The sequence below is a fragment of the Rhinoraja longicauda genome, chromosome 13 (genome assembly GCF_053455715.1).
Source record: "Rhinoraja longicauda isolate Sanriku21f chromosome 13, sRhiLon1.1, whole genome shotgun sequence".
NCBI lineage: Eukaryota > Metazoa > Chordata > Chondrichthyes > Rajiformes > Arhynchobatidae > Rhinoraja > Rhinoraja longicauda.
The window spans coordinates 41192138-41216853 of NC_135965.1; the positions used below are offsets into that span (position 1 = coordinate 41192138).

Genomic DNA, 24716 nt, shown 5'->3' on the forward strand with positions numbered 1-24716 from the left:
GATTATGGGGAGAAGGCAGGAGAATGGGGTTGGAAGGGAGAGATAGATCAGCCATCATTGAATGGCAGAGTAGACTTAATGGGCCAAATAAGGGGTACGCCATTTAGAACAGAGATGAGGAAAAACTTTTTTAGTCAGAGAGTTGTGAATCTGTGGAATTCTCTGCCTCAGAGGGCAGTGCAGGCCAATTCTCCGAATACATTCAAGAGAGAGCTAGATAGAGCTCTTAAGGATAGCGGAGTCAGGGGGTATGGGGAGAAGGCAGGAACGGGGTACTGATTGAGAATGATCAGCCATGATCACATTGAATGGCGGTGCTGGCTCGAAGGGCCGAATGGCCTTCTCCTGCACCTATTTTCTATTGTCTATAAATGGAATAATCCTGCTATCACTTATGATCTGCAGTTCCTTGCTGCACAAATTGGCTAAAACTTATATTAATTATCTTTATCTGACAAAAGCTTTGAAACACATATGGCATATCAAATTATTTTATTGATAGAAATGCTGCAGGTTTTCCATTATTTACGCAAAACCTTTCATTTTTGAAGTGCCAAGTTGCACAAGTCATTGAAAAGCAAGCCACCTCTTGATAGATTAAGTAGAATTAATCAACCAAATTTTGTCGGATATTTTTTTTAAATCCCCACTACATTTCACATTTTATGCACTTTGGGGACAGAGAGGAGGCATTAATAAAGCAAACATTTTCCAAACAAAATGAATAAAATTTAAGTCTGGAGAAAAAGTTATTGAAATATGGATTTAGTTAAAAGTGTTCTCTCAATTCAAATATATCTTTACAATTTGATTTTCATATCTGTATTTGATCTTCATATCCTTTTTCAATCATTACCGCAGGGTTTCGTCATGGAAATCAACTGGTATTTCTCAGTTATTCACCAAAAGAGGGATTCTCCCCAGATTGACATTAAACTGGATAAACCTGTATGCAGTCACTTCAATTCCAAACGTGACCGAATATATTTAAATATTTGGTAAAAACACAAGGCAAAGTAAACATTACTGCAGAATTGTACATGTAGCTTTACAAACTCGGTAAAGCTGTTTCCTGGTCATAAATAATAAAATAGCTTTTAACAACTAAACTACTCAAAAGCAATTTGATATTTCCTCTATGAATGTTTGACCAGGTCTCTAAATTGTTTTCCTTCAGCTTTGCCTTCTTATGGCTTTGCAACTTGTCCAGTGAAAAGGATGGTGCCTATAAATAAGTCGGAACAGAAAAGCAGTTAGAGGCCATATTATAGCAAGTTACCATTGTTCATAAGTTTATATGATAGGAGCAAAATGAGGCCATTTGGCCCATCAAGTCTACTCCGCCATTCGATCTTGGCTGATCTATCTTTCTCTCTTAACCCCATTCTGCTGCCTTCTCCCCATAACCCCCAACACTTGTACTAATCAAGAATCTATGTCTCTGCCTTAAAAATATCCATTCACTTGGCCTCCACAACTTTCTGTGGCAATAAAGTCCACAGATTCCCCACCCTCTGACTAAAGAAGTTCCTCCTCATCTCCTTCCTAAAAGGAACATCGTTTAAGTCTGAGGCTACAACCTCTGGTCTAGACTCTCCCACTGTCTTTAAGCAGACCACAAATGCACAGCTTTAAGGTTATTTAGTTTGAACATTCTTCTTCTAAACAGAATTAAAGTTTTTTTGTTTTGTGGATACCAATCTCCTAAATTAATGTTCTATCTAATCATGACCCATGTGGACCCACAAGTCCTGGGGCATGTGGAAATATTCAGAGCAAACCAAAAACATTTGTCATATAAAGGATTCACATCCTGTAACAATACACTGGATATTGTCCAGAACTGTGGGGAATAACGGATTTCAAACAACAGAAGCAGGAAAGGATAAAACAAATACTACCAAGGAGATTGGACGTGGAAGGAAATTACAAGAACATGAAATGAAGTAGAACCTTACAATAATAGGTATATAAAACTACTAAACCAAGATAATCCAAATTAGTAAGTGGTGGAGTGTGCAAGAGAGCAGACTAGGGCCAAGTGATTTAAATGGAATAATGATATTTAAGCATATCCTGTCAAAATTAACATTAAATTGGCTGATATATTCTGGTCAAAATATTTAATAATTTAAAATGTGTTTGTCGTCCAGCACCTTCAGAGAATGTTGTTTCAAATGGCCCAAGTCTCACCATTCTTCCATATTGTACTAATCTACACATGTACAAGAGTGTTGCATATCACATTCAGTTGCAGTTTAAGTATCATGATATTTTGGGCAATTCTTTTTATACAAAAATATACCAGAAATAGGCAGTTATTTATATAAATTTAATGTTTAAACTTCCTTCGCCTTATGACATTTAGCAGGCTCATTGATAGGAAGTCCTTGGAAAGAGTGAAGATAACAAGTAGAGCTTAGAGACATAGCATGGAAACAGGCCCCCTCGTCCCACTGTATCCATGCCAACCATTGATCACCCATACACGAGTTCTATGCCCTACACACTAGGGACAATTTACAGAAGCCAACTAACCTACACACCTGTATGGCTTTGGGATGTGGGAGGAAAGCAGAGTATCTGGAGGAATCTCACAAGGTCACATGGAGAACGTACATACTCCGCAAAGACAGCACCCGCAGTCAGGATCAAACCTAGGTCACTGGCGCTGCGAGGCAGCAACTCTACCACTGTGCACACCCAATTATGCAATTGCTTACAATGGTCATTAAGACAAGAAGAAGAACATTTAGGACAGTCAGACCAGAAAATTTTGTAAACCTTTTTCCAGTAGTTTGAGAACATAGAAATGCCTGCCAAATGTTGAAGCAAAATACATAGAGTGAATGAAATAATTTCTGAAGGAAATTTCTGCAGTGCATTAAAGATTATGCATCGAAGAAAGAAACTCTGAGACATGTTATAATGATGCATCATTCTACAAATTATATTATTGATGACAATTTAGCAATCCGTGACGACAATGGTCCTGTTCATTTCCAGAACCTCACTCGTTTTGAGAGCATTGACCACATGCAATGCCCCTCTCGGTCACTAGATGTCCTAGTTGATCACTTTTCTAATGCAGTTTAAGGAGACCTTATGACGGAATTTACAAATGACAAGATTTGCATCCAGTTCTTGAAAAAAAATCTGAGAAGATCTTCATTCCATATTTTATCTAGGACAGAGTTACAGAGAGGCTCTGCCAAGAACATCCAGGCATCCATTTCAATATTTATTGATTTAGTAACTTGCCTTTAATTGTTGCTGCAAGTCAATAACATTTAAATAATTTACAACCGAAAGCACATCTATTATTGAATTGATCGAAAGATACAGCGTGGTTTAGAGGAATACGAGCAAAATATGAGCAGGTGGGACTAATGTAGATGGGACATGTTGGCTGATGTAGGCAAGTTAGAAATGTAGAAAATAGGCGCATGAGAAGGGCGGCACGGTAGCGCAGCGGTAGAGTTGCTGCTTTACAGCGAATGCAGCGCCGGAGACTCAGGTTCGATCCTGACTACGGGTGCTGCACTATAAGGAGTTTGTACGTTCTCCCCGTGACCTGCGTGGGTTTTCTCCGAGATCTTCGGTTTCCTCCCACACTCCAAAGACGTACAGGTATGTAGGTTAATTGGCTGGGTAAATGTAAAAATTGTCCCTAGTGGGTGTAGGATAGTGTTAATGTACGGGGATCGCTGGGCGGCACGGACTTGGTGGGCCGAAAAGGCCTGTTTCCGGCTGTATATATATGATATGATATGATGAGTAGGCCATTCGGCCCTTTGAGCCAGCACCGCCATTCAATATGATCATGGCTGATCATTCTAAATCAGTACCCCGTTCTCACTTTCTCCCCATATCCCTTGATTTCTTTAGCCCTAAGAGCTATATCTAACTCTCTCTTGAAAAACATCCAGTGAATTGGCCTCCACTGTCTTCTGTGGCAGAGAATTCCACAGATTCACAACTCCCTGGGTGAAAAAGGTTTTCCTCAACTCAGTCCTAAATGGTCTACCCCATATTCTTAAACTGTAACTACTGCTTCTGGACTCCCCCCACATGGGGAACATTTTCCCTGCATCGAGCCTGTCCAATCCCTTATTAATTTTATATGTTTCTATAAGTCCCACTGAGTTACTCCAGCACTGTGAATAGCAAATATGGGCTGCTAAACAACCAAGCAAAATCTGTGTCATTAATTTCAGAAAAAAAAGATTGCTAACAATTGGAATACCATCAAATATGAACCAATTCTTGGGACATAGTTAGGAATTTCATGTAAAATATGAGCAAATTTTCTTGAAGCATTTAATTAAGTGTTGAGTAGGGTTGGAAATGCTGGTGCTTCTAAAGCTGGTCATTAAGTGACTAGGCTGGGTTTCTATTCCATGGAGCGCAGGAGGATGAGGGGTGATCTTATAGAGGTGTACAAAATCATGAGAGGAATAGATCGGGTAGATGTACAGTATCTCTTGCCCAGAGCAGGGGAATCGAGGACCAGAGGACATAGGTTTAAGGTAAAGGGGAAAAGATTTAATAGGAATCCGAGGGTAACTTTTTCCACACAAAGGGTGGTGAGTATATGGAACAAGCTGCCAGAGGAGGTAGTTGAGGCTGGGAATATCCCATCTTTTCAGAAACAGTTAGACAGGTACATGGATAGGACAGGTTTGGAGGGATATGGTCCAAGTGCAGGCAAGTGGGACTAGTGTAGCTGGGACATTGTTGGCCGGTGTGGGCAAGTTGGGCTGATGGGCCTGTTTCCACACTCTATGACTCTGAACCCATACAATTGAAGATCATTTATTTGCCTTTGGATCCCCCCAACTATTCTGCACCACAAAACTCTGTTCCTAGTTCTGGGGTCTTTGGGTTGAAGTATTAGTTTATTTCTCCTTCCACATGCTTCCTGACCTGCTAGGTATTTCAACATTTTGCTTTTCAGATTGAATATGTGCACGTTTTTTAAATTTCAGTGAAATGATGAAAATGTCCCATCTGCCAGAAACAGTAACCTTTTCCATTGTTGTTGTTACATCTGCTGATAATTTCTAGCATAGCGTTTTTATTTTAGATTTCCATCTTACGCACAGCGGTAGAGTTACTGTCGAAAAGCACTTAGAGTGCCAGAGACCCCGGTTCGATCCAGGCTACGGGTGCTGCCTGCACTGAGTTTGTATGTTCTCCCAGTGATCGCGTGGGTCTTCTCCGAGACCTTCGGTTTCCTTACACAGTTCAAAGGCATGCAGGTTTTTAGGTTAATTGGCTTGGTATAAATGAAAATTGTCCCTACTGTTGGGTAGCGTTAATGTGCGGGGATCACTTATCAGTCCCGATTTGGTGGGCTGAAGGGCCCGTTTCCACGTTGTACCTCCAAACTAAACTAAACCAAAGAATCAATTATTTTTTACCAATTTATAATCAAAGATTTATTTACCTGCAGATTCGTGCCAAATGATATAAAGAAAGGGTCTATTTACGACAAACTGAGGACCAAACGACTTCATCAACATAATTGCAGCTGTAACGGAAACAACACCATTAATGGTTTCGCAGTCGTTAGGACCAATCCTGCCATAATGTATTGCAAAGCAGATCAAAACTATATATTACCTGCAGTTTTACTTTAAAATTTGTTTTTATGTGCAAAATTGCAATCCTAAATTGGGGTACTGTATCATCTTAAGGAAACCTGCAGTTAGTACTTAAAACCAAGCTGTCGATAGAGTCCCACTCTGCTTTCACAAGTGCTAGTTTTTGGCCCATGTGGTAGTTTACTGGTGATCTTTAGCAATTCACCAAATGCTGCCATATCACCAGTGTTGCAGTGGTAATATTTTAGGTGCCGGAGCTGTCATTGCTGCCGGAGCGGCTGCTGTTAAATTCCCCGCTAGTTAAAATCCCCTGCTGTTTATTTTGGCTTTTTTTTTTGTTACAAACGTGCTGGAGCGGCGCTCCGGCGAACTCCGCCAGCACTGCACCCCCTGCATATCACAGAGTAAAAGCTGTCACCTAGACCACTGGCAAAAACAAATAGCTGCTGAATAATCCTTGAAATAAAGGCTGGGAAGCCGATTTTTAGACGTTCTGGCAGACAAGTTGAATGCACACAGAAGTTCTCGAGGGTATGAGAGCCTAAAACTAGAGGGCATAGGTTTAAGGTGTGGTGGCTGGGAGGGAAAGTGGGAGGTAAAGATTCATAAAGAGACTCAAGTGGCAAGGTTTACCACAGAGGGTAGTGCACATATTGGAACAAACTACCAGAGGAAGTGGTTGAGCCAGGTGCAGGTGCAACATTTAAAACCGCCTTTTTCCCACGAGCACTAGCTCTACTCAACAGCCAAAAGTCTGTAGCCTCTTTTTACTCTGGTACGTTATTTTCACATGTTTAAATTATAATGTTTTATTTTTAATTGTCTGCTGTATATCGTGTTTTTATCCTTTTGCGAGCAAAGCACCAAGACAAATTCGTTGTATGTATACATACTTGGTTAATAAAATTTTATTCAATTCAATTCAAAAAGACACTTGGACAGCAACATGAATAGGAAAGATTCAGAGGGAGATAGATATAATCCCATTCATAAATTTTATCCTTGCTTCTTTCTACAGGATATTATACATCTTAGATCAACTTGGCCAAAAAATAACTTCCATCTGGAGAGTTGGTTTTAGCCGAACTGATCATCATTATTCAACGACAAAATATATTAAAATAGTTTGAATAGCACTTGACTGTGGTGTAAGTTTAATATGCTGGCATACTTGCCTGTCATTGCAGAAGCCTTTGTACCCTCCTCATTTACTTCAATTTTAGCCTTTTGCAGGATTTGGGAAACATACAGATGCTTAAACTCTGCAAGAGATTGTCACAATTTATTTGCAAAGCAAATACGTTTTTACAAAGCTATTCAGACAAGAAATATTACTACCAGGAACGACTCCAGGAATGAGTGGGTGAACAGGAGTGATTGACAGCACTGGGCCTCTACTCACTGGAATTTAGAAGGATGAGGGGGGACTTCATTGAAACTTACAGAATAGTGAAAGGCCTGGATAGAGCGGAGAGGATGTTTCCACTAGTGGGATAGTCTAGGACCTGAAGTCAGAGCCTCAGAATTAAAGGACGTGGGTTAGGAAGGAGATGAGGAGGAATTTCTTCAGATGGTGGTGAATCTGGGGAATGCAGTGCCATAGAAGGCTGTAGAGGCAAAGTCAATGGATATTTTTCAGGAAGAGATAGATAGATTCTTGATTCGTACAGGTGTCAGGGGTGGGACAGGTTATGGGGTGAAGGCAGGAGAATGCAGTTAGGAAGGAGAGATAGATCAGCCATGAATGAATGACGGAGTAGACTTGATGGGCCAAATGGCCTAATTCTGCTCCCATCCCTTATTAACTTACTAGAGAGGTTTTTGAAATTTGCCTTGTCTTTATCAAATATATTTGTGATTCCAAGAGGTTCAAGTAGTTTCTCCATGTTGGTCTCTGTCTCAGCAGTGAATCTACAAATAAAACATTCAGAGTGAAAAAAGTTAGTTCAGCATTTGGAGGCAGCTGAATCTACTGTAGGATGCAGAAAGGTCAATTAGAAATATTTTATATGTAATTTCTACACAATTTCTACACAAGTTTGCATTTCACAGAGTAGTTTAGTTAATAGTCACATGTACAGAGAAAATGTTTTTTGTTGTGGGCAATCCAGTCAGTGGAAAGACAATACATAATTACTATCAGGTCATCCACACTGTATCATCCACACAGGATAAAGGGAATACCATTTACTGCAAGATAAACTCCAGTAAAGACTGATTAAAGGTAGTCCAAGGGTCTCCAATGAGGGAAATGGTAGGTCAGGATTTCTCTCTACTTCGTGATAGGATGGTTCAGTTGCTTGATAACAGCCGAGAAGAAACATTCCTCAAATCTGGAGGTGTGCGTTTTCACAGTTTTGTACCTCTTGTCTGATGGGAGAGGGGAGAAGAAGTAGTGACCAGGGTGCGTCTCGTCCTTGATTATGCTGGTGGCCTTGCCGAGGCAGTGTGAAGTGGAGATGGAATCAATGGAAGGGAGGTTGGTTTGTGTGATGGTCTGGTCTGCGTCCATAATTTCTTGCGGACTTGGATGAAGCTGTTCCTAAACCATGCTGTGATGCATCCAGACAGAATGCTTTCTCCGGCACATCTTGAGTATACCTCAATCTATAACAGATTTCAAATAGGACCAAATATTTCTTGCTTACCTAGGGATAGAAATGGTAAGTGAAGTACTCTTCAAAATTTTCTTCCAGTTTTTTACACCAAGTTCATTGATGTGAGGAATTATTTCAGTGAGTTTGGTGCTACTATCCATTGGAAGGATAATAAACATGCTGACTGCCCCATTGTAAGGTAGCTGGAGAACATTATAGTCCACGCTCATAGGCGTACTGGCCTTACCTATAAAACAAAAGCAAATCATCTCAAAATCTGAAGACTACTGTAGTTTCTTGTACAGCAGAAAATCTCCCTCTTCAAAGTATGGACCAGAGTTGTGAGCTATCGTTAGCATTATAGAAATAAAGGTTAAATTAAATATCAGTGTCCAATAAGTCCCTCGCTACCAGAAAAAGCAAGCGGCATACAGTATACCACAAACGAGTATATAGACCAAGAACTCTACAGACACGCAGTCTTAAATAAACTCACGCTTATATAAACAATTCAGTGCCCATTCCCTAATAGAGTGATACAGCGTGGAAACCGGCCCAACTTGCCCACACTGACCCACATGTCCCAGCTACACTAGTCCCACTTGCCTGCGTTTGGCCCTTATCCCTCCAAACCTGTCCTTTCCATGTACCAGTCTAACTGTTTCTTAAATGTTGGGATAGTCCCTGCCTCAATTGCCTCCTCCTATGGCAGCTTGTTCCATACACTTACCACTCTTTGTGTGAAAAGGTTATCCCTCAGATTCCTATTAAATCTTTTCCCCTTCACCTTAAACCCATGTCCTCTGGTCCTCGATTTCTCTAGTACAATCAAGGGAGTTTGCAATTTCCACGATGCTGTACGATCGTTCACGTTTACATGGGAAACAAGCTGAGAATGGCGGTGATGCTTACCCAGAAGGCCACATGCTGCAGAAAGTACCCTGCATGAAGTTGAGACAGTGAATACTCGAGTTACATTGGACAAGGGATGGTGACTCCGACATACCCAAAATCCCACTCATGCAAGGGCTCACGAAACGTAACCCTTGTGTAAGTCGCAGAGTGCCTGTAAAATGCCCCCCACCACAGCAAGACTTAAATGAGAGAAAGTGAGCTGTTTGGTTCCGGAAACTACTTCATAAATTACGCGTGACCCCAGATACCCATCACACCCATCCTTGTCAAATACATGGTCTTTGTGACTAATTAGGCCATTTACATAGAAGCAATGATACATTTCCAAAATTTCAACAGTGGTTTAAGAAACTTGTATCAAGAATTCTCAACTCTGTCCAGGGTTAGTCCTTTCAGGTTAGGCAGAGGTTCACTTGCACCTCCTCTAACCTCATCTACTGTATCCATTGTTGAAGATGAGGACTCTTATACATCGGCGAGACCAAGCGCGATCGTTTCGCAGAACACATTCGCTCTGCCCGCGTGAACCAACCTGATCTTCCAGTTGCTGGACACTTTAATTCTCCTTTCCCTTCCCACACAGACCTTTCTGTCCTCGGTCGCCTCCATTGTCAGAGTGAGGCTAAATGCAAATTGGAGGAACAGCATCTCATATTTCCTTTGGGCAGCTTACAGCCCAGTGGTATGAATATTAATTTCTCTCACTTCAGGTAGCCACGGCATTCCTTCTTTCTCTATCCCTCCCCCACCCAAGTCAAACTAAATTCTAATTTTCACCCTACCATCAGCTTACAATGGCCTGTTCCCTGGGAGCTCTGGTTTCCTCCCACACTCCAACAAATTGCAGGTTTGTAGGTTAAACGGCTTGGTAAAATTGTAAATTGTCCCTAGCGTGTATCGAATAGTGTTAATGTGCGGTGATTGCTGGACTGCGCAAACTCTGTGGGCTGAAGGGCCTGTTTCCGCGCTGCATCTCTAAACTAAACTAAAATGATCCCCCAGGTTCAATTGGTGGTCTGTGCTGAACCAATAAATATGACCGCCAGCAACAATATTGGAATTTTCAATAAGCATGAGAAAACTATCGATCAATAATACTAATAGTTTGGTACAAACCAAAATTCTAGAGTCAGAAATCAAAAGATAAATTAATGGACAAATTAAAATCCATGAGGGTTTATTTTATGTATTGGGCAAAGTACTGCTCTGTCAGCTAGCTTAAAAGTGATACTTTTAGACTTACCAATCTTGAATACTGACTTTTGGGCCATCATAGGAACTTGATACACTTCTCCATCAGCTCCAGTGAAAGCCGCCTCGTGCGTCTTTGCTACGTCAAAATTAGATTTCCACGCACCCTTAAAATATATCGCGTTGGCGACGACAATCTTGGTAGCTTCATCGAGAGTGTCTGGGGATATTATCTCTTTGATCATACCTAAAGAATCAAGCCACATTGTAAAGGGAACTTCAGGAAACACAGGGCTTTCAACCTTTTTAAAAGTAAACTTGACCAAGTGGACCCGTTGGGCCCAAACCTCTCCTGCATTGATGCAGCATCCTCTACTCCCCCCCTCCCCTCTTCCTCCCTCCTCCCCCCCTCACTCCATCCCCTTATCCCCCCCTCCCCACTCCCTCCCTAGGAGATAGATGTAAACTTTAAAATGTGAATAACTTAAAAAATATAACACCGATTTCAATGAAACTTCTTCCATTAGCACCAAAGGGACGACGGTGAGTAAGGTGGGCCTAAAATTGTCGCGCTGTCGTGTACCGTTTTGGCTGTAGTTCAGGAACAAATAAATAAACAAGAGTTTTAATAGTATATAGATGACGATTACAAAAGGTATTCGAGTTAAAAAGGCAGCATAGTGATGCAGCTGGTAGAGTGGCAGCCACAGTGCCGGAGACCCAGGTTTGATCCCGGCCATCTTGTTGGACCCTCTGCGACGCACTGCAGTATGGGAGGAAGGTCAGGTGCGGGGCAGACCGGGACAGGCGCCGGTCCTCCCACTGGTCCTCCGGGGAGGGGGGGAGGGGGGGGGTGGGAGGGGGGGACGGATTTATTAAAGTTTATAAGGTAAATTGTTTTTAAAAAGTAACAAAAGTGGGTTTATTCACACCACAGGGGAATGGTGAGTAGGGTGGGCCTAAAATTGTGGCGCTATCGTGTACCGTTTTGGCTGTGTAGAAGGCATGGTATACACATAAACACAAACAAACCGAGAGTTTTAGTAGTATCCAGATGTACCTTTAGTATGAGTATCAGCCCATTTGTTGATTATGGATGCAGCTGTTTCAGATTCAGCAAAATTCACATTTATCGGCTGTGCTTGATAAATTTCAGAAGACTGCTTAATATAGCCCTTTTGTAATGTAAAGTCATGTGGTACAAATATTCCATAAGCAAGAGAAACGACATCCTTATTTTTGCTTGCAGTTAATGAGTTTTGTGCCTTTTTGAGCCGTCCATAAGTACCTGGACAGAAAATCAATATAGATAGTCTGTTAACTTGGAAAACTTCAGTACCCATCTCTAAATCATATACAATTCAAATCCGAGACACTTGGCTACTAAAGAGAAACAAATGTCTAATATTTAAATAGGACAGTACTGCACAGGAACGGCCCCTTTGGCCCACAATGTTTGTGCTGAACATGATGCCTCTCCCAACTGATCTCATCTGCCCACAAGTAATCCACATCCCTCCATATCCACGTGTCTATCTAAAAACTTCCACCTCCATTACTGACAATGCGTTCCAGTCCCCCACCGCCCTCTAAAAAACAAACTTGCTCCACACATCTCCATTATATTTTCCCTCTCTCACATTATCGATGGTCCTCAACTGTTGCCGTCTATGCTTCTCAATTTATTTTAAACATCCAGAATATTTCATTAATTACGCATGGCAAAGACATCTATAACTAAAATATTTTATCAAGTACATTATCAATTAAATCCAATATTATGCAAATGAAGTCACCATCTTGTCCATTTGGTAAAGAATGTTTTGACAACTTAAAGTAGTAATTGATGAAGAATCAATGTTAGGCAGGACCCAATATAACAAACCATTGGAAATGTGATTATCATAAATGAGGAAGATAGAAGTTGGATTGAAACAGCCATATTTGTTAAGACCAACAAGCTATCATATCATATCATCATATCATATATATACAGCCGGAAACAGGCCCTTTCGGCCCACCAAGTCCGTGCCGCCCAGCGATCCCCGTACATTAACACTATCCTACCCCCACTAGGGACAATTTTTACATTTACCCAGCCAATTAACCTACATACCTGTACGTCTTTGGAGTGTGGGAGGAAACCGAAGATCTTGGAGAAAACCCACGCAGGTCACGGGGAGAACGTACAAACTCCTTACAGTGCAGCACCCGTAGTCAGGATCGAACCTGAGCCTCCGGCGCTGCATTCGCTGTAAAGCAGCAACTCTACCGCTGCGCTACCGTGCCGCCCTAGAAACACAGATTTTGAAAGAAGATGTCCAAGAGCGCACAGGAAAAATAATGAAGTATTTTGGAAATGAAAGAAAGCAGCCAATTGTTTTCTCACTGAATAACAACAGCCCATCATTGTCACGTAACAGGCATTTGAAGTGTTCATAAGAACCCAAGACATAGTTCCACTGGTGTGAGAGTCTAGGACTAGAGGTCAGCCTCAGAATAAAAGGATGTTTCTTTAGGAAGGAGACTAGGAGGAATTTCTTTAGTCAGAGGGTGGTGAATCTGTGGAATTCATTGCCACAGAAGGCGGTGGAGGCCGTCAATGGATATTTTTAAGGCAGAGATAGATAGATTCTTGATTAGTACAGGTGTCAGGGATAAGGGGAGAAGGCAAGAAAATGGGGTGAAGAGGGAAAGATAGATCAGCCATTATTGAATAGCGAAGTAGACTTGATGGGGCAAATGGCCTAATTTTACTATCATTTATGTACCGATGAACAGAAGCAGAATGAGGCCATTTGTCCCATGGTGTGTGCTTTCCCATTTGATCATGGCCGATCTATTTATCCCTGTCAGTCCCATTCTCCTGCCTCCCCCACCCCCTCCCCATAACCTTTGGCACCCTTACTAATCAAGATCAATCATCTCTGCTTTAAAAAATACCCAATAGCTCAGCCTCTACAGCCATCTGTGGCAATGATTTCCAAAGATTCACCACCCTCTGGATAAAGAAATTCCTCCCCATCTCAGTTCAAAGAAGGCACATTCCTTTATTCTGACATTGTGCCCCCAGTCCAAGACTCTCTCACTACTGGAAACATCAGAAAAATGTCACAAAGAGCTTTCTCCAATAAACAATTTGAGAGCAATGCCCAAAGGTGATAGTATTCCTGGTAGATAGTTTGCAAAAATAAAAATCAACAACTGCAAAGGTATATGATGCAAAGACATCAACGCGAAATTGAAATAAAAAAGGCCTTTCAATAACATCTCAAATTGCATAGTCCTATTGAACATGTTAAGATAGGAAGAAGGAAGATTACAGTTGGTATAACAAGGTACTAGTCAAACAAACCAGATTTGCTGTATTTCAAAACCTGGTTCAATTGATTTTTTGTTATTCCACCAGCTCCGAATTGCAGCATCCAAAGCAACGATACAATTCCATGTGGAGACATGATAATGTTTTCTGTTGGTTGGGAACTTGCAACCTGTTCGAAAATCTTCATCCCCAAATCCGACCCAACTTCCGACTTTTTCCCTTTTCCCCATAGGCAGTGAACTGAGCCCACAGCCACACACAGGAGAATCAAAATATTCATGTTCCTCATTGCAATTCCAATTCTAAACCAGAAGAGTATCTGCAAAAAGAAAGTCTGGGTATTTACACATGTAAAGTTGAAATTATTCTATCACTATTTTCCAAAGATTTAAAAAAATGAGTATTGGAACAAAGTTCAGAACTCACTGGATAAATAAGAAGTCATCTGGCACAGCTTACTGATTTTAAAAAGTGCATATTTAACATAAATCCACTTGGGAGAGTGCGAGGAAACCAGAGCATCTGGGGAAAACCCACGCGATCACTGGGAGAATGGACAGACTGCACGCGTGTTCAGAATTGAACCCAGGTCTCGGGCGCTGCAAGGCAGTAACTCTACCATTGTACAATCTTTGCACCATTCTGCTGATTTGCATTTGGTATTGTATTTGTTGTATATCAACCATCATCTTGTATACTGTGCATCCTAGGAACTTCTGGTGAACAGGGAATCTCATTGCACCCTTGACATGTATGACAATAACTCAAATGTCTAATCAATCTAACCAAAGAAAATTACTATATTGTTTATCTAATCCTGTAAAAAACCTCGACAAGTTTCATTTCTCGATATACACCAACGTGAATTCGACGAACCAAAATTGTGGAGTAGACCATACAACCTAGTGTGTGTCGTATTAATCAGTTTTCATGCAGCACATCCTGCCTGCTCCATCAGTCAATGAGATCCTGACTCTCAGAGTCGTGGGAGACTGCAGGTGCTGGAATCCTGAGATTGTATTTATGTGTTGTCTTTTTGCTGACTGGTTCACACGCAACAAAAGCTTCTGATGTGACAATAACTCAAAAACTCAAACATAAGTTTCTGGAGGAACTAGCAGGTCAGGCAGCATCTGGGGAGGGATTGAACAATGGGATCCTGACTTGGGATCCTCAATTACACTTCCCTGCTTGATCGCCACAAGACACAGAGTTTGCCTAGAGCAGACCTTTTTCTCGTCTCAAATACAATGAATGACTCAGTATCTATGAATGTGTTCACTTAATCCCAAAATAACCCAGTACATCAATACATTAACATATTTCAGTTTTGTAGAAAGTTACCACTCAGTTGGAGCAGAGGGGAATTTGTATTTCTGTCAAGACAATAATTAAGGTAGCGCAGCGCAGTAGAGTTGCTGCTTTACAGCGAATGAAGCGCCGGAGACTCAGGTTCGATCCTGACTACGGGTGTTGCACTGTAAGGAGTTTGTACGTTCTCCCCGTGACCTGCGTGGGTTTTCTCCGAGATCTTCGGTTTCCTCCCACACTCCAAAGACGTACAGGTATGTAGGTTAATTGGCTGGGTAAATGTAAAAATTGTCCCTAGTGGGTGTAGGATAGTGTTAATGTACGGGGATCGCTGGGCGGCACGGACTTGGAGGGCCGAAAAGGCCTGTTTCCGGCTGTATATATATGATATGATATGATAAGGTGAGAGGGGAAAGGTTAAATAGGAACCCGAGGGGTAACTTTTTTTTTTACACAAAGTTAGGTGGGTGTATGGAACAAGCTGCCAGAGGAGGTAGTTGAGGCAGATACTATTGCACCATTTAGAAAGGTACATGGATAGGATAGTTTTAGAGGGATATGGGCAAACACAGGACGAGTGCAGATTGGGCATGTTGGTCAGCATGGGCAGGTTGGGCTGAAGGGCCATTTCCACAATGTATGACTAATGTTTTTCTCTCTTCTCTCACAGAAATGCTTTTACTTGCAAATTAAATGAAACCGTTAGAGGCAAGCTAGGAAGTTAAAAAAAGTTTTGAAGCCATTTTAACTTTTTTTTAAAAAACAGGAACCAATTTAAAAGGCAGGTGCATGGGATCACAAACTATTTTTTTTAGACCAAATGGCCCTTGGTTTTTAGATAGACTTTCTTTATTCCATCCATGGCCTGACATTATAATATAAATAATTAGAATAATATTATAATAATCTTATAAACATGATAATAATCTCCCATATAGCAGAATTGTAACATTTAAATTTTATAAATTGATGAGACCAAATGCCATAGTTCCTTCTGTGTAAAATACAAGGCACGTCGAGTTATTTCTTATCACAAAATTCTGAAATATCTTAAATTGGCACAAGTTCCAAAACTTGGTTTTTAAAATTTTGTTTTAGTTACCAAATGTGCTTCAACTGTCCAGTGAAAAAAAACAAGGTGTTGCATGCAGATGCTGGTTTACAAAAAAAAAAGACACAAAGTGCTGGAGTAACTCAGTCGGTCAGGCAGTATCTCTGAAGAACATGGATAGGGGACGTTCCGGGTCGGGACCCTTCTTCAAACTGGAAAACTTCGGCAGCATCTGTAGAAACCTGGCCCGATCCCAAACATCACCAATCCATGTTCTCCAGAGATACTGCCTAACCCGTTGAGTTATTCTAGCACTTTGTGTCTATTTTTTCCCTTCAACAGCTACACTGTGATGGACACATGAACAAACTCAGGGCTGCACAATGCAGATAGAGAAAATACATTGCAATTAAAAAAAACACACACAGAGTGACCACCGAGATAACAAATAGATGAAAAATACTATAAATGCTTTCTAGACTAATTAAAGCTTACGATTTAAAGTTTTACATCTGCAAACAAGAAGGAACTGAGTCTCCCAGGTTCTACACACCGCTCTCTCTCATCTGGACAACCAGGGGGGCTATGTGAGGATGCTGTTCATTGACTTTAGTTCAGCATTCAACACAATAGTCCCCAGCAGACTGGTTGAGAAGCTGCTGGAACTGGGGCTTAGCACCCCTCTGTGTGCCTGGGTCCTGGACTTTCTCACCGCCAGGCCGCAAGTGGTCAGGATGGGGGAACACACATCTAGTTCCCTCACCCTGACGGCACGGTAGCGCAGCGGTAGAGTTGCTGCTTTACAGCGAATGCAACGCCTGAGACTCAGGTTCGATCCTGACTACGGGTGCTGCACTGTAAGGAGTTTGTACGTTCTCCCCGTGACCTGCGTGGGTTTTCTCCGAGATCTTCGGTTTCCTCCCACACTCCAAAGACGTACAGGTATGTAGGTTAATTGGCTGGGTAAATGTAGAAGTTGTCCCTAGTGGGTGTAGGATAGTGTTGGTGTACGGGGATCACTGGGCGGCACGGACATGGAGGGCCGAAAAGGCCTGTTTCCGGCTGTATATATATGATATGATATGATATGATAGGATCCCCCCAGGGCTGCGTCCTTAGCCCCCTACTGTACTCCCTGTACACACATGACTGTGGGGCCAGGTTCAGCTCAAACTCCATCATCAAGTTTGCTGATGACACTGTGGTGGTGGGCCGGATCTCCAACAACGATGAGAAGGCCTACTGGGAGGAGGTGGCTGATCTGGCACTCTGGTGTCAGGACAATAGCCTCCTCTTGAATGTCACTAAAACGAAGGAGCTGATTGTGGACTTCAGAAGGGCTAAACATCCAAGGACGTACACGCCACTGGAGATAAATGGGTCTACTGTGGATAGGGTGAGCAGTTTTAAATACTTTGGAGTCCGCATCACAGAGGATCTGACGTGGGCAACGCACATTGCCGCACTGGTGGGTAAGGCAAAGCAGCGCCTTTACCACCTTAGACAACTGAGGAAATTCAGAGTGTCTCTGAGGATCCTACATTGCTTCTACTCTGGGGCTGTAGAGAGCATCCTGTCCGGCAACATTACAGTCTGGTTTGGGAACAGCTCTGCCCAGGACAGGATGGCCCTGCAGAGAGTTCGGCAGAACGCACCATGGGAACTACACTCGTCCCCCTGCAGGACCTATACATCAGGAGGTGCAGATCCAGAGCAAGCAAGATCACGAGGGACCCCTGCCACCCCAGTAACGGACTGTTCCAGATGCTACGATCAGGCAAATGCCTCCGCTGTCACGCTGGGAAAACGGAGAGGATGAGACGGAGTTTCTTCCCACAGGCCATCAGGACTGTCAACTTTTATAACCCCAGAGAATAAATTTTTGTCTACACTATAGTAACTTATTAACTTTATTTATATGCTGTAACTGTAATTCTTTTTTGTGCACAATCCGCAGGCATTGCCACTTTCATTTCACTGCACATCGTGTATGTGTATGTGACAAATAAACTTGACTTGACTTGACTTGACTCCAGTGGATTCTGTTAACTGCTAAACTCTATTCCAACTGTTCTGTTAAACTATATTCCACCACAAGGCAATCTCTTTCTGTTAAAACCCCAACATTGAATTGCAATTAGGCTATTTAAAGAATGAAATACACGCAAGAATCCATAAAGTATCTACACAGCAAACCATCACCTCGCCTACACAAAATAGAAACATATATAATTGCTAGGCTATTAAAACATTTTATTTCTAAAACACTAACTTACTTACAGTTTGCAATCCTTCGATAAGATGCCGTCGTCAGCTTTTCAAGAGACTCCTATTCTCCCTCCACAGCTACCTTTCCAAATGGATCAGTTTGCAACCTCAGCACACTTTAATAGTGTTGGTCTCCTCCCTCCAAAGTACTGGAGTAACTCAGCGGTTAAGGCAGCATCTCTGGGGAACATGGATAGGTGATATATTTCGGGACGTGTCTGAAGAAGGGCCCCGAGCTGAAATGTCACCTATCCATGTTCTCCAGGGATTCTGCCTCACCGACTGATTTACTCCAGCACTTTGTGTCTTTTGGAGCCATGTGTATAATGTGTGTCTGTTTAAAGCAACTCTCCCTGTGAATCAAAGATGTATTCCTGCTGATGCCATGAATGGAAAAAATAACCTGCTTCTAACAGGGTAATACTTTGTATTAATATTGTGTTTTCTTTAATTTATCAAACTTTTTTGGATTGTTTTATTATATTGACTATGGACTAATGCATTTACAGATCTGTTATTCTGCTGCAAGTACAAATCTCTGTTCTATTTCAGAACATAAGACAATTAAATACTCTTGACTGATGGTCTGCATCCCAGGGTACTCAAGGAGGTGGCTCAAGAAATCTTGGCGCATAGGTGATCATTTTCCAATGTTCAATAGATTCAGGATCAGTTCCTGTGGATTGGAGGATAGCTAATGTTATCCCACTTTTCAAGAGAAAACGGGGAATTATAGACCAGTTAGCCCAAAATCCATGGTGGGGAAGATCCTGGCACAAACGTCACCTATCCACGTTCTCCAGAGATACTGCCTAACCCGTTGAGTTATTGTAGCACTTTGTGTCTATTTTTTCCCTTCAACAGCTACACTGTGATGGGCACATGAACAAACTCAGGGCTGCGCAGGGATAGAGAAAATACATTGCATTTAAAAAACACGCACACAGAGTGAGCACCGAGATAACGAGTAGATGGTAAATACTATAAATGCTTTCTAGACTAATTAAAGCTTATGATTTAAAGTTTTACATCTGCAAATAAGAAGGGACTGAGTCTCCAGTGGATTCTGTTAACTGCTAAACTCTATTCCAACTGTTCTGTTAAACTATATTCCACCGTAAGGCAACTTCTTTCTGTTAAAACCCCATCATTGAATTGCAATTAGGCTATTTAAAGAATGAAATACATGCAAGAATCCATAAAGTATCTACACAGCAAACCTTCACCTCGCCTACAAAAAATGGATACATATATAATTGCTATGCTATTAAAACATTTTATTTCTAAAACACTACCTTACTTACAGTTTGCAATCCTTCGATAAAATGCGGTCGACAGCTGATCAAGAGACTCCTATTCTCCCTCCACAGCTACCTTTCCAAATGGATCAGTTTGCAACCTCAGCGCACTTTAATAGTTTTGGTCTCCTCCCTCCACTCTCCTCCCTCTCCCTCCACCTCCACCTCCCCCTCCCGGTCATTGCCAGAGGAGGGCGGTTAAAACTCAAGTTACTGAATTAATTGTATAAGACTGAGCTAATGGCAAGTATTTAGAGGCAAGTATTCTCAATTTACTGACTTTTTCTGGGAATAGGAGCATGCACAGGTTGGTGGGAGGGTGGACTGAGCACTCAATAATCAATAAGTACATTGGAGATTTGTGTAAATACAAAGAACCGCAGACTGTGTGCCTTTTTGTAAACTGGTTTACACAAAAGCACACAAAGTACTGGAGTAACTCAGCGGTTAAGGCAGCATCTCTGGGGAACATGGATAGGTGATATATTTTGGGTCGTGTCTGAAGAAGGGCCCCGACCTGAAATGTCACCCTATCCATGTTCTCCAGGGATTCTGCCTCACCGACTGATTTACTCCAGCACTTTGTGTCTTTTGGAGCCATGTGTATAATGTGTGTCTGTTTAAAGCAACGCTCCGTGTGAATCAAAGATGTATTCCTGCTGATGCCCTGCATGGAAAAATTAACCTGCTTCTAACAGGTTAATGCAATACCTTGCATTAATATTGTGTTTTCTTTAATTTATCGAACTTTTTTTGTTTGTATTATTATATTGACTATTGACTACTGCGTTTACAGACCTGTTATTCTACTGCAAGTACAAATCTCATTGTTCTATTTCAGAACATAAGACAATTAAATACTCTTGACTCTTGAGAAGTTGGTGACGGTTTGATCGCAAGTGTTGTTTATTTGTCCTTCAAATAAACACTGCTTTTTGAGTAAATTGACTTTCATTGCAGTAGAATAGGCCGTTTGCTGTACACTCAGTAACACACCCCATTTCACTTGCTAATAGAGTATTGTAACGGGTACACCGCCACTTTAAAATCAAAAGCATGGGGCAACCCAGGGCAAAGTCCCATTTCTGCTTCGTAAATTCTGGTCTCACCTCCCATAGGATTGTCAATTCAAGGTGAATAGAAACTTTCAAGGCAGTGATAGATTTTTTCATATAAGGGCAACTAGAAATACAAAGCAAAATTAAGTAAATCAATTTGATGCATGGAGAAGCCATGATCACCTGTCTTTCAAGAACTTAGCGAATCACCCCTGTTCCTATGTACACACTAAAGTGTTAATCATAGACGTTATGAATATGTCTTGATTTTTCAGCAAAGGACGGAGTCACGGCCAAGTTTTATTACATAAACTAGTTGGTTACAGGATGGGTTACTTTGGACTACTCAGTGTTATGTAACCATATTGAGCCATAGAATTATGCAGCAGGAAAACATGCCATTCGGCCCAACTCATGTCTCATTTCCCTGCATTTAGCCCATATCCCACGCAAATCCTATCAATCCATGTACCTGTCCAAATGTTTTTTAAAGGTTATAATTGTACCCGCCATTGCGTTTTCTTAGGCAGATTCTGAAGAAGGGTCCTGACCCAAAACGTTACCTTATCCATGATGTTCAGGGTGTTGCCTGACCTGCTGGGTTACTCCACCACTTTATGTCTTTTGTTTTATAAACCAGCATCTGCAGTAAACATCCAGCTTTGTATAATGAATTGCTAGTGGCTGGATGGTGAGACCTTTCCTGCTGGCTAAACATAAGCATCGGGTTTAAAAAAAAAACTGAGCAAAACAAAATTAGAAAATGGAGACATGAGGAACTGCAGATGCTGGTTTACACAAAAAAAAACACAAAGTGCTGGAGTAATTCAGTGGGTCAGCATCTCTGGAGAACATGGGTAGGTGATGTTTCAGGAGGGGAACATTGCTTCAGAGTGGAAAATGCTGGATAACTTGTGGAGGTAAGGCAGCATCTGTGGAAAGAGAAATACTTAGCATTTCAGATGAGGGAACTTTCATCAGGTCTGAGTAAGAGAGAAATTGCTTAGTCTGGGTAGTCATGAAATGTGGGTGCAACCCAGGGAGTTTACCTGATGGAGTGGAGACAAATGGCAACCTCTGTATTCTGAATGTAGGAATGATTGCAAACTGGTGGGATAAGGTAAAGCTGATTGGCTGTGTAAGTCTGAAGAAGGGTCTCGACCCGAAACGTCACCCATTCCTTCTCTCCCGAGTTGCTGCCTGACCTGCTGAGTTACTCCAGCATTTTGTGAATAAAAAGGCTGTGTAATATGTTGTTAACATGGTCCCAGCAGATGACTTCTGCCATCAACTTGTCTTTTTCTCATTGTTTTAATATTCCTCTACTTCAAAGAGGACTGCTCGTAACACAGCCGGTACAACTGTGCCCTCATATCTACAGTGACCCGGGTTTAATCCTGACCTTTCAGTGGTGTCAGTATAAGAAAATAACTGCAGATGCTGGTACAAATCGAAGGTATTTATTCACAAAATGCTGGAGTAACTCAGCAGGTCAGTCAGCATCTCAGGAGAGAAGGAATGGGCGACGTTTCGGGTCGAGACCCTTCTTCAGACTGATGTCAGGGGGCGGGACAAAGGAAGGATATAGGTGGAGACAGGAAGATAGAGGGAGAACTAGGAAGGGGAAGGGGAAGAGAGGGACAGAGGAACTATCTAAAGTTGGAGAAGTCAATGTTCATACCGCTGGGCTGCAAGCTGCCCAAGCGAAATATGAGGTGCAGTTCCTCCAATTTCCGGTAGGCCTCACTATGGCAATGGAGGAGGCCCATGACAGAAAGGTCAGACTGGGAGTGGGAGGGGGAGTTGAAGTGCTCAGCCACCGGGAGATCAGGTTGGTTAAGGCGGACTGAGTGAAGGTGTTGAGCGAAATGATCGCCGAGCCTGCGTTTGGTTTCGCCGATGTAAAGAAGTTGACATCTAGAGCAGCGGATACAATAGGCGAGGTTGGAGGAGTTGCAGGTGAACCTCTGTCTCACCTGGAAAAACTGTTTCGGTCCTTGGATGGAGTTGAGGGGGGAGGTAAAGGGACAGGTGTTGCATCTCCTGCGGCTGCAGGGGAAAGTGCCTGGGGATGGGGTGGTTTGGGTAGGAAGGGACGAGTGGACCAGGGAGTTACGTAGAGAACGGTCTCTGCGGAACGCAGAAAGGGAAGGGGTTGGGAAGATGTGGCCAGTAGTGTGGTCCCGTTGTAGGTGACGGAAATGTTGGTGGATGATATGTTGGATCCGCTGGCTAATGGGGTGGAAGGTGAGAACGAGGGGGATCCTGTCCTTGTTACAAGTGGGGGGAGGGGGAGCAAGAGCAGAACTGCGGGATATAGAAGAGACCCTAATGATTGCCTCATCTATAATGGAAGAGGGGAAGCCCTGTTTCCTGAAGAACGAGGACATCTCTTATGCCCTAGTGTGAAACATCTCATCCCGGGTGCAGATGCGGCATAGACGGAGGAATTGGGAGTAGGGGATAGACTTTTTGCAGTAGACAGGGTGGGAAGAAGTGTAGTCCAAATAGCTATGCGTGTAGTCCAAATAGTCCAGTGGTGTCAGTGTGGGATTTGCACGTTCTCCTCATGAATACATGGATTTTCTCCAGGTGCTTGGATTTCCTTCCACATCCCAAAAATGTGGGAGTTACAGACAATGGACAATAGGTGCAGGAGGAGGCCATTCGGCCCTTCGAGCCAGCACCGCCATTCAATGTGATCATGGCTGATCATTCTCAATCAGTACCCCGTTTCCTGCCTTCTCCCCATACCCCCTGACTCCGCTATCCTTAAGAGCTCTATCCAGCTCTCTCTTGAATGCATTCAGAGAATTGGCCTCCATTGCCTTCTGAGGCAGAGAATTCCACAGATTCACAACTCTCTGACTGGAGAAGTTTTTCCTCATCTCAGTTCTAAATGGCCTACCCCTTATTCTTAGACTGTGGCCCCTTGTTCTGGACTCCCCCAACATTGGGAACATGTTTCCTGCCTCTAACGTGTCCAACCCCTTAATAATCTTATATGTTTCGATAAGATCTCCTCTCATCCTTCTAAATTCCAGTGTATACAAGCCTAGTCGCTCCAGTCTTTCAACATATGATAGTCCCGCCATTTCGGGAATTAACCTAGTAAACCTACGCTGCACGCCCTCAATAGCAAGAATACCCTTCCTCAAATTTGGAGACCAAAACTGCACACAGTACTCCAGGTGCGGTCTCACTAGGGCCCTGTACAACTGCAGAAGGACCTCTTTGCTCCTATACTCAACTCCTCTTGTTATGAAGGCCAACATTCCATTGGCTTTCTTCACTGCCTGCTGTACCTGCATGCTTCCTTTCAGTGACTGATGCACTAAGACACCCAGATCTCGTTGTACGTCCCCTGTTCCTAACTTGACACCATTCAGATAATACTCTGCCTTCCTATTCTTACCACCAAAGTGGATAACCTCACACTTATCCACATTAAACTGCATCTGCCATGCATCCGCCCACTCACACAACCTGTCCAAGTCACCCTGCAACCTCATAGCATCCCAAAAATGTGGGAGTTGGTAGATTATCTGCTGAACCCAAGTGCTTGGACTTTATCTTGCACTAAATGTTGTGAGAATAAGTAAAATAGTAGAAAGAATAAAATAGTAGAATAACTAAAAGATCAGCCTGACCTTGCCTGACCTATAGCTAATGTTAAACGATTGAAATGGGGGTTTCTTGCAAATGAAAGCAAAAAAAAAGAGAGAAACACACGCAGACAACTGAGGACTGAGAAACTCCTTTAACACTCGCACGTAGCAGGAGCCTGATGGGGTGGAGGTTTGAGTGGTTAAAGAGTGGCCCGTCTCAGCAGAGGCTGGGACAAGATGTAAACAAAGCTGGTGGCGGCCTAATTCTTCCACCATCACTTAGGAAAACACACACAGTGCTGAGGGTGGGGAGGGAGGGAGGGAGGGAGGGGAGGGACGGGGTCAGGCAGCATCTGTGGAGGGGAATGAATAGGTTACATTTCGAGTCACACCCCTTGCCCAAAACTCTAGCATCTGCAGTTAGAGACATACAGCATGGATACAGGCCCTTCAACCCAACCTGGCTATGCCAACCAGGATGCCCACTAGTC

At 42.5% G+C, this 24716-nt stretch overlaps 1 protein-coding gene across 1 annotated transcript; it reads right to left on the reverse strand.

Annotated features, from left to right (window-relative positions):
* Window positions 1–564: 564 nt before the first annotated feature.
* On the reverse strand, window positions 565–19626 carry LOC144599273 (glia-derived nexin-like). The gene is made up of 9 exons (XM_078410050.1): window positions 19566–19626; window positions 13665–13950; window positions 11370–11597; window positions 10362–10556; window positions 8255–8450; window positions 7417–7517; window positions 6782–6868; window positions 5450–5533; window positions 565–1225 (listed from the first exon to the last, which is right to left on the reverse strand). Exons 2-9 carry the CDS (start codon window positions 13918–13920, stop codon window positions 1188–1190), a joined length of 1185 nt encoding a protein of 394 aa, XP_078266176.1. The 5' UTR covers window positions 13921–13950; window positions 19566–19626; the 3' UTR covers window positions 565–1187.
* Between the last annotated feature and the right edge of the window lie 5090 nt (window positions 19627–24716).